Raw genomic sequence first — 11,056 nt, 5'->3', positions numbered from 1 at the left:
ATTGTGAAAAGAGGTTTATAGCAACATTTCTGCTAAAATTATCTACAACAGAACACCGAGTACACTTAGCAGTTTTAACCAAGTCATTAAAACCTGCTGAATAAAGACAGTTCCTATCTTAGAAATATTGTTTCAAGCTCCCCACATATGACAAGAGATGACATCTTCTTAACCACAGACTTCTTTTTTCCTCCTAATATGCCACATCATATTAGCTGCCTTGCAGGATTTATATGCCACATGCAGGTGTATGACATGAGAAAATAGTTGTTACAACCCTGAATTTAATAACACCCACACACACTTAAGCACACAAAAACCTTTCAGTGACCTGCTCCTTGATAAGGTGTATTTAAGTATAGGTCTCTCATTCTCCCTTAATCAAGCTCTGATTTTGGTAAACCCACAAAATTATTTCTGTATTTGTCATCTAGTACCACTGTATCTTCACGTTCTCACTGCAACAGCGTAATTAGACACTGCATTCTTTCTTAATCTCTGAAATCTAAAATACTTAGATCTAGGAGTGCTCTTTTGGATTATGTTCCCAAATGGATTTTAAAACACCTCTTTAAACTCCAAGTGGAACTTGCTTCTACTTTCAGAAATCAGAATATCCTCTCAGGGCCACAGATGAAAAAATCCAGACCTTTAACTCCCTTCTTACAGTGATACTTCCAATTCTACACAGAAGTTTAATGGCTCACTCATGAACAACTGTCAACAGGGGGAAATAAAAATGTATGTAGCAGGATTCCATTGGCAGTGCAGAAGTTTAAAGATATTGCAAGGAAAAGGAACAACACTGTTTGTGTTGTGGATAAGAGATTATTGATTTATGATTAAATATATTTTGGAACACAACAGCATTTATAGCAAACTTTTATTCAATAGTTTAAAAAGTGTACGGAAATTTTCATGAACAAAGAGTTACTCAATGGAAAATACCTTCTTTTCCCCCTTAAAAAGTTCTTCTGCAAGAACATCCATTAAATGCATTTACCTACAGTAATGAGTTTTAAAATGCACGGGTATTTCTGGATTTCTTGTATACATATATAGCATTTCCATAGTTAAGAAGCTATCGTCCTGAGCAGCATATGAAGAGACATTATTTGAACTACCTAGTTACAGGACATTTATATAATTGACAACAAGCACAGAACAATTTATAGACTTTAAACATTTAATGTGCCTTTTCATCAAGGAAGGCAAATGATAACTGTAGGACTCCTTAACAGCGTGAGTGTCAATTAAGTATCATGTATTTAGATCTGCAGTATAAAGACAGCACAAAACATTTTTGTGGAGTACACTTTGTTACAGTAAACCAAGCTTGTATTCCATCATCATGTGTGGTTCTCCCATAACCTCACTCTGTGAAGGATCTGGAAAAAAAAAGTCAACAGCATGAGGCTTTTACCAAGCTACAAAACCCAACAATAACTATGAACATGACCATATTTTTTTTTTTCCTTCATTCTAATGCTTAATGCAACAGTTACTCAACTGATTTTTGACAGTGTTTCACAATGCAGGTCTGTAACTCATAAGTGTCTATCCAAAGCAATCATCAGATAACAAACAGGTCTGTAGTGGAACAGTGTTTCATAAGGACACACACACCAAGTAAAAGCAACCAGTTCTACATAGGCACAGTTTCCTACAGCCTAAACCTCAAGGGTGATTGAGTTTTGTGTTTAAGAAAACTCAAGTGTACCAAAGCTTTTCCTCATAGGTGCCCCACATCTCTTTCCAATGCAACTTCTCTGCACAGGAGCAGCTTACACTCCAGCCCTTGTGTTAGTTGGGACATACTTGTGGTTTCTCTTCTCCACCTCACCGCCTAGTTTCACAGAAATTCTATGCCTTTAAGTATTTTTGAGATTTCCTCCATTCTGTAAAGTATGGTTGACATTAGCCACTGTACTCAAAGGCTATCAAGGCATGTGCAGAGGACACAAGACATACCAATACTGACAGTATGAACTTCATTTCCGTACAAAAAACAAAAATTAAAAAAAGAAAAATCAAGGCCAGAAAAAAGGTTGTGACTGCACTTTGGAAGAAATACACCTTTCTTTATGGGTGCATTGGAGTGTTTTCCTTCCAAAAATCAGGCATATTAATGCCTTTGGTTCCTCCAGAGACACCAAAATTATTTAATCCAGCCCCAGCTGATAAATAGAACCCTACCAAAAACACATTTAACTTACTCCTTAGTACTCTGTAAGTATGTAAGAGCTTGTTGTGAGCAATGATAGATAACCAAATTCCTATAAATTATGTTTGACATTGCTCCACCCCCTGAATCACAATAACCTAAGATTCCTTCCCTTGCTCCCTGTAAATCCATCCCAGGAAATAATCCCAGATTTACCTCATGCCTCTAGATTCCCACTTACCCCTCCATTATTTCCAGTTTCTTGTCTCCCTGGTTCTTTCCATTCTCCAATCCCACCTCAAAATACCCTCTGCCTCCTTTCATGTCCTTAACTACCAGCTAGAAAGAAATATTTTTTTTAAACTATTTTTCCAGGTTTATTCTATTCCACACATACTAAATAACAGTCAGTAGCCCACCACACAACTGCAAACTGTTGAGTTAATTTGAAGGAGCATTCCCCCTGCCACATCTCTGGTTCATTAGTTCAGTGTCTCTCCTCCAGCCTTTCTTGTCAACTATAGAACTTAGAAAAACTTTGTATCTTTGTAACCTCCACCTGTCAAAATCTGCACAAGAAGTTCAAAAGCTTCTGGGTAAACAGGCATACAACAGAAGTGCATAATCTTCTACTCTTTTAGAAATCCAGCCTACAAGCAAATACTGGCTTACTCAGTATTTCAGAGTAATTTCCCCACAACTAGCAGCTGAATTGTGTTTATTTCTCCTTCCCCCAGTGCTTCTTTGCCTTTAGGTAAATTTTTTCTTAGTATTTTGTGCATTTAATTCTCTTATTCCATAGAGGCAAAGAACTTCACAGTTCCCAAACTTTACCTTTAAATATTTCCGTAACATTCAAAACATGTATTTACCATTAAGGATATCCTCAAAACCGATGCATTCATCGTTCCCCCTCAGCGTATCCAGTGCTATGTTTGAGCTGTGAAGAAATGGGAGACGCTGGACCTGTAAAAGGACAACAAGAGTTCAAGTTTCTGCAAGTCTGAAACTGAGGGGATTCAGACTGAAAAATCCAAATATAAAGTGACTGAGAAAAGAGACAGGCAAAGTCACTTCTTCCTTCAAAAACAATGATGAAATAAGAGAACTACTGGCACACATAGGTAGCAAAACCTACGTAACGCCACCATCTTCTATTGTTTATCTCTGTTTTGAAAAGAACAGCCTTTCACTAGATTTGTAGCTTTCACTGCAGTGTAGCTACTACAGCAAATAGTGTTGGTAAAAAAAAGTAGGCTTCTTTTTTTTTCCTCTGTTGTCACATAAAGCTGGGGAGGCTCACTGCAACAAACACATCAACATCCTGAGCTCCATACTGGACAATTGACATATACTGCAGTGTTTGGAAACCACATTTTAAGTTCCCTACATCTCTGACACAAGTCAGGAAATGTAAGTGACAGAGCTATGTTGATTTTCACACCTCAATCATAGTTATTTCTCTGATTGCCACCAATTCTTAAGCTTCAAGTCCACTCCCAGTCACTTTCAAAACTCTATTCTGTACCCTTCACCCACAGTATTACAAAAAAAAAAAGGTCAAGTGGCACACACAGCATTCAGATCCTAAGTGTTCCAAGAATGGCACATCTGTACTTACAATTGCATTCATTGCTAGTAGTGATACTTGAGTTATACCATGAACATATTTTACAACCGTAAAATTATTTTGTGTGTAAAGAGATAGCTACATGATATGTCAAAGATTTCCATAATCACTACTGGTACAATTGTCAGAAGTTCAAATACACTATTCCAGTAAATATTTTAGATAAGTGAAATTAAACCACAAGAGATCTTGTATATTTAAACATGAAGCAGGGAGTGAAAAACCTTCTAATCACCATATTCCCCCCACCCATCCCCCAAGAATACCTATGGAGACACACGAGCAGGATAGCCTCACCTACTGAATTTTCTGCCATGTGCTAACATCAGTTAGGAAAAAGATCTTATCTCATAAGACAGCACAGCTGAGATCAAGGGATGTTTTCATACATCCTGTCTGACTTTCACATCTTCAGGACCAGTAATTTCTGCCAAGTTTAACACAGCTCACTGTGGTTCAGTAGCACCTGATCCACTGGAAGGGAGTATGAAATTGCTCCAACTCACTTGGAAAAACAACTCTTAATAGCTTGACAACTTTCAACAAGCCAAAAAAGTTTACTAGCACCAATGAACTTTCTATGTTTCCTAAAGGACAAAGTCAGCCTCCCTTCAGTTACTCTCCATCCTAGATGGCAAGAAGGAAAAGGAGACAGACTCAGCTTCCCAATTAAGAGTTAAAATCTTTGAACTTAACTCCCTGTAGACCTCCCCTGATCTTACAAGAAAGGCTGCGGAACAATAATAAGCACATAGCAAATTCTCTGCTTCAGGTTTCATGTTACCTCTATATCCACTCCCAAATCACTACCTGCTTCAGATCCCTAAGTGTCTTTGCCCTACAGATGCAGATTCCTTCCCATGAAGGTCATACGTTCCACAGAGGAGAGTATTTTAGGAATTAATACTCAAGTCCTCCTGCTTTTCTCTGAAGGCTTACAGGAAGCTAGTCCACAGAAAAGCTAGAGCAGTTACCACTTCACCAAGTAACCAATAAAAGAACAGCAGCTGAAAGGCTTTAGCATATTGACTGTTCTGGAAACTATTAATTGCAATGCTTGGCTGTTTTTAATAAAAGTACTCCAGTGAAAGAATTTCTTTTGGAAACAAGGTATTTCAACAAAGAAAAATGTCTCTCTAAAAGCAAGTTCCAAGATAAAAAATTCTGAGTGGCTTAAGTTATACCAGTTGGGTAAAAATGCCTACCTGTTTCACTGCTCTGAATTCCATCTGCAGCTTTAAAGGCGCGTGGAGTCCTTGAATATTTCTCAGTGTAGCAAAGTTTGTTTTATCTTGATTTAACTGGAACTATCACAAACAACATTGATTTTTATTTTAGAAAAAGTTACTTTCAAGTACAGCCATAGAAGATATTTGTGACATCCTACTTAAATGAACATGCTTATTAAATTTATATGTAAAAATTCGGTGATTCCATCATGTGTCTCAAACATACATGAAAGACAGCGATGCAGTAATATTTGTTTTATGAAACTGAAATTGCTTTTTGCTGGATTTTATTAAAAATCAATAGTAGCAATTTTATTTTGTTATTTTTGACAATCAGGACACATAACACCACCAAGTGGTATAGTTTTGCACTACTTTACATTACTACAGTATTGTCAGCACGAATTGAAAGCTAAGTCTGGTTTAAAGTAAGAACACAAACTTGAAAGCCGCAAATGAAATGTTATTGTTAGCCATCAAAGACTACTTGAAAACACTTGAAATACTTCTTTTCTGATCAAGTAGGAAGACAGAGCACCACATATGCTCTGTATGACTCCAAAAAGCAAAAGAAAGCTCATAATTTTACCAACTGCTCTAAAACTGATCAGTACGATAAAGAAAATCCCTTTAGTAGAGGGTTCTTTTAATGAAAAAGTGCTGGCTCACAAATACTGAAGTACACAAAAGTAACTTATGCTTAATGTTAAACATAAGTAATCCAGTCTCAAATTTGGCTTTTATAGTAGTGACTAAATGCCTGTAGTATTGACACAATACAATATTGTAACGTAAAACAAAAAATACAAATCTCTTATTTTAAAACCTGTAGTCAGTCACCATGACAAAAGCCTACTAGTACGAGAATATAATCCTGTTTATGCAAAGGCAGTGCACACTTGCAGCCCAGAAAGCCAACCATAACCTGGGCTGCATCAAAAGAAGCGTGGCCAGCAGGCCAAGGGAGGTGGTTCTCCCCCTCTGTACCACTCTTGTGAGACCCCACCTGTAGTACTGTGTCCACAGCTCTGGGGCGCCCAACGTAAGAAGGACATGGACCTGTTACAGCGAGTCCAGAGAAGGGCCACAAAAATGATCAGAGGGGTGGAGCACCTCTCCTATGAGGACAGGCTGAGAGAGTTGAGGTTGTTCAGCCTGGAGAAGAGAAGGCTCTGGGGACACCTTTGAGCAGCCTTCCAGTACCTGAAGGGGGCCTACGAGAAACCTGGAGAGGGACTTTTTACAGGGGCATGTAGAGATAGGACAAGGGGTGATGGCTTTAAGCTGGAAGAGGGTACATTTAGATTACATATTAGGAAGAAATTCTTCACCATGAGGGTGGTGAGGCACTGGAACAGGTAGCCCAGAGAAGTTGTGGATGCCCCAACCCTGGAAGTGTTCAAGGCCAGGTTGGATGGGGCTTTGAGCAACCTGGTCTAGTGGAAGGTGTCCCTGCCCATGGCAGGGGTGTTGGAACTAGATGATCTTTAAGGACCCTTCCAACCCAAACCATTCTATGATGGGATCTCAAAAACCAACAGGAAAATACAAGTCAAAGGCATAACATGCATTTTCTTCATAACAACCTATATTGAATGCTCTTCAAAAGTTAGCAGAAAATACTATTCATACGCCTCATCCCAAACTTATAATTCTGGTCACATTATTTTTCCATTTTGTTTATTTTATAAAGGTAGGCGTCCTTACCTAGGTAGTAGAAAGATTTGGTTTCTACTAGTGCTACCTGAATAACCTGCCATTTACGTCAGTAGAACCAACCATAACTATCTCACAGAATCACACGGAATCACTAAGGTTGGAAAAGGCCTGCAAGATCATCAAGTCCAACCATCAACGAACAAACACCACCATGCCCATTAAACCATGTCCCACAATGCCTCATCCACACGTTCCTTGAACACCTCCAGGGATGGTGACTCCACCACTTCTCAGGCTAAGATAACTCTTTTCCCATTCAAATGTACATGAAAATAATTCTTAAATAAATCATCTGTAAACTTACAGAAAAACTAAGCAAACAATATGTGGAAAACATAACTTTAAAGTTTCACATACTTCTTAAGGGATCACAGTGTTTTAATTATTTCAGTGCATTTTTTTCTCTCTAGCACGTAATCTTTAAATTATGCAGGGTTTATACAGCAAGAACAGAGTTAAAAACTAAGTTATAGCCGGCAGTTGTAAAAAAAAAAAATCAATTGACAAATAGCTCTGAAACATTCATAGTCTTTATAAATAAGCTCATGAAGTTGGTGTCATATTAACATCATCCTTTTAACTCAAGACAACACTAGCACTGGTTAGAACTAGAATACATTAGACATTACATTCAGACCTCATCACGCTGATTAGCTTAGCTATTTGGAATATTATATCCAACTACTGCCTTTGCTTCAGGACATTTTATTACATCAAGTCTTCTGTGCTGACAAAACAGGCACCAGAGACAAGATTCAGCTCAACAAGCTATTTAGCTGAGGCTGTCACTCTAGTCTCCCTTTACCTTAAACCTATGGTCCACAGACCACTCTTAAGTGATCCACAAGTGATGACTAAACCGGACAAGATTGCATACACTTACAACAAACTGTATATGTAAAATTTCTAGATGGGATCAAGTAATTTAATGAAAAATATTTATGTGTTCACAGACTGAAAGTCTGAAAATGAAGATATGTGGTAAACCTATAGACAAAATGGGAGGATCAGCTTTCCAAAGGTGACAGGTGTGCCCCCCACCTAACTACAGAGGCTGCATATACAACTAGCTTAATAGCTTCTAGATTACTAAACTTCATTAAGTAAATCCCTACTTGGAAGCCTGCTTACATACTTGAAGTGTAGAGAGTCACAAGTGGGAGGTTAACCTTAAACACATTTGCCAAAAATTTTATTTATACAAATAACTTTACTATTGTTGAACATCTTTATTCTGTTAAAGGCAAGACCCTGCTCACTACTTGTTACCACACAAAAGCAGTCCAGGTAACCACATTGTTAATTTAAACTTCATAATTAGTGAAGATGGCTACATTTGATGTTATACTTACATTTTTTTCTGACAACTCCAGTGGGTGGCTGGGCAACAATTCATTTTTCACACTTGTAAAGCTAAAAATACAAGTAAAAAAATTGAGCTTCAAATTAATTGGGATATTGTTTTTTAAGTTGCATTCCAAAACTAATCTCAGATACAAACATCAACCCACAGAGACACACATTTAGCACAGTCTGAACTACAAAAAAGAAAAGCCTAATAGTGAAGCAGCAAGTAAGACTTTTAACCACAGCACTACCCGAATAATTTAAATTTCAGGCATCCTTTTTTCTTTATGTTTGACAAAATGACAGTTTTTCTTCCTTGACCGCCTTCAGAAATAGAGATAAATATTAATAAATGAAAACATCATAGATTTAATTATGTCCAAGCTACATGGTATCTGATTTTAGAAGTCTCCAAGCTTTTGCAACTGAATATTGTACATACCTTCCCCCCAACTCATAGTTGTATTACCTGCCATTTAAATTCCATGAACTTATTTTAGATTCATTATCCAAGACATGCACGTAGTTCGCACACATGTAAAATGGCAAAACCCAAACCTACTATTTTTACTATATTAACTTTAATTTTTGTACCAATGCTAAAATTACCATTTCCCACAGTGCTATGGCACACTCATACACACTTATATTAAAAACTAGCATATATTTAATAATTATTAATACTTTGCCATCTCTTTTCTAAAGAGCAGTATCACACAGGTAGAAGTCCATTAATGTTATCCACTTCTTGAAGTGATGCTTCACAGAAAATACATGCTTGAAAGACAATCTGATTTAATATGTGCACTTTAAGCTATAGCTTTTGCGATACGCCTTCCAGGAACATTCTTTAAAAAGCCAACATTTAACACATACTTTCTTCCTGTATCTGAAATTCAACATTAGCTATGGCACAATTCAACAAGAAAAAGTAAAGCATACCCTCTACGCAGAAGATCATGACCTTCAAACGCTCCTGAAGCTGAAAAATCAGTAATTGGTATACTATCCTTCAATAGAGAATCAGCGCCTCTGGAATTCTGGAACAAAAAAAGTGAGGATTACTTTAACAAAACTAGATCCCTTTTGTATGGGCCATTAGGCTAGGCAAATGAAACAGTGTGCTCAAAGACTCCTTCAACTACTCATGTACAAGCCCTAGACTTTAGAGTCTCTTAAAAAAAAACAAACCTAGAATTCTTTCAGAGAGCCTGATAACAGTTAAAGGTACTGATAACACATTTTTTTGATCTGGCTGAAACAGTTAAACTCGCAATTACCCCTTGTTCATTCCCACCCTGGGCTGCAGGGATGGAAAGGAAAAAGGCAGGTCATGCTCAGCTGACAGGACAGAAAGGAACATGTCTGAGTATTCCTTCATTTACTTCAATACAGACACAATCAAGTAAGATCAAATTGATTTTATCCACAGTTTAAGGCTGCTATAAAGAGGACAAGGTGTATTTAAGCAGTCTAGTATGCCAGTTAACTGAAAGAGCAAAGGAGAAACAGTAACTTGTAGCAGGAGACCAGAAAAACACACATCCACAGATTTACTAAGTAAAGCCATCTTAACCCAGACCACTAATTTCATGCTAACCCACCCAATGTTATTACAGTGATTTTAGGATTATTCATACAAATTGCTCCACCAATAGGCCAATGTATAATAAATTCTGGAAGGTGACAGCAATAATCTCTGGAAGGTGATAGTGATAAGCTGTTCAGTGCAGGAGTTCCCTCCAGCAGCACTGTCGGATCGAACAGAAAACTCATGCTTACAGTTAAGGTCTTTTGTACTAATGTGTTAACTATCAATAATGTGATAGCTATTAGAAAACCCTAAAATACCTGTTATTACAGGCATATAAAGCAACTACCAAGTAACGTACTCAACACTGACCAGACCTTTCTGAGATTGCTATAAATCAAAGCATTAAAGAGCTACATTACCTGGAAGATGCGACAAGAGGGAAGAGCAACGTGAAAGTCAAACGTAAGGACAAAACCACGAAATACTCCCAAAAAGTAACGCTCTCAAGTCACGCCAGTGCCCAGTCCGCTTAGGTGGTCACACCACTGCTATCCACCACAGAGGATCGAGACATGACCTCCCTCCGCCAGAGCTGCCGCGCGGGCTGCAGCGCACGAAGCGCCTGGCTCCGGGAGGTGGGGGATACCGGGGCTCTCGGCCTCCCCATCCCACCCCGCTCCCAGGAGAAGGGCATTAACCGCAGCCGCGTACCCCTCGCGCCTTCCCGGCCCCGAGCGCTCAGGAAGATGCCTAGCGGAGACCGGCCCGCACAAGGGGGGCGAGGGACGCCTCCGACCCGGTGAGGCCCAGGACCCGGCAGCACGAGCGCCCGCCATGGCCGCGCCGGACCCCCATGACTCAGCACGGCCCAGCGCCCCTCGCCCAGCGGCCGCCACCCCCGAGTACCCCAACAGCCGAGTGGGGTAGACAGGCGCGCGCGCCAGTCAGCCCCGCTCCAGCGCGAGAACGACCCCCGCCCGGCGCCGCCGCCGCCGCCGCCAGCCCGCACTCACCATCTTGGCCCCACACGAGCAGCCACTTCCGCCTCCTCCGCCTCCTCACTTCCGCTCCGCCCCCAGCGCGCTGCGTCAGACGCAAGGAGGGAACGGCGGCCCCCCCCGCGACGGGCCGCGAGGGGAGGGGCGGGGCCGCGGGGGGTGGGGCCTTACAGGGGGCGGGGCCGCGGCTGGCTGAGGGTGTCGGGGGGCGGGGGGTTCCCCCCGGCCCTGTGCCCTGCTTGGCCGTGACTTCCCTGCTTCCAGGGCTGTTGCTCGTAGACTTACCGCACTGTCCCCCCATGCCGGCAAAACCCAGCTGTTCTGGTACCACCCTGGCTCTCAGCAGGAGCTGGAGTTGACCAATGGCTTTCCGCAGTAGGCCAGGGCAGCCATGTTGTGGTGTCAGGTGGGGGCTGCTTTTCTTGGTCAAAGCCA

General features: G+C 40.4%; 1 protein-coding gene across 1 annotated transcript; it reads right to left on the bottom strand.

Annotated features, from left to right (window-relative positions):
• Positions 1 to 866: 866 nt before the first annotated feature.
• On the bottom strand, positions 867 to 10,669 carry POMP (proteasome maturation protein). The gene is made up of 6 exons (XM_059821014.1): positions 10,637 to 10,669; positions 9,032 to 9,129; positions 8,095 to 8,155; positions 5,000 to 5,101; positions 3,037 to 3,130; positions 867 to 1,388 (listed from the first exon to the last, which is right to left on the bottom strand). The coding sequence occupies exons 1-6, from the start codon at positions 10,637 to 10,639 to the stop codon at positions 1,321 to 1,323; spliced, it is 426 nt and encodes a 141-aa protein (XP_059676997.1). The 5' UTR covers positions 10,640 to 10,669; the 3' UTR covers positions 867 to 1,320.
• Between the last annotated feature and the right edge of the window lie 387 nt (positions 10,670 to 11,056).

Source organism: Gavia stellata, chromosome 1 (genome assembly GCF_030936135.1).
Source record: "Gavia stellata isolate bGavSte3 chromosome 1, bGavSte3.hap2, whole genome shotgun sequence".
Lineage (NCBI taxonomy): Eukaryota > Metazoa > Chordata > Aves > Gaviiformes > Gaviidae > Gavia > Gavia stellata.
Note: the sequence above shows the minus strand (reverse complement) of the source record. Positions and strands in the feature narration are given on the sequence as shown.

What these genes read in the sequence shown, in the direction of transcription:
- POMP (XM_059821014.1), bottom strand. An exon ending in AATTCAGAGCAGTGAAACAG is followed by an intron (nt 3,131 to 4,999) that starts GTAGGCATTTTT and finishes GTCCTTTTACAG; the next exon opens with GTCCAGCGTCTCCCATTTCT. An exon ending in TTTTGAGGATATCCTTAATG is followed by an intron (nt 1,389 to 3,036) that starts GTAAATACATGT and finishes TTTTTTTTCCAG; the next exon opens with ATCCTTCACAGAGTGAGGTT.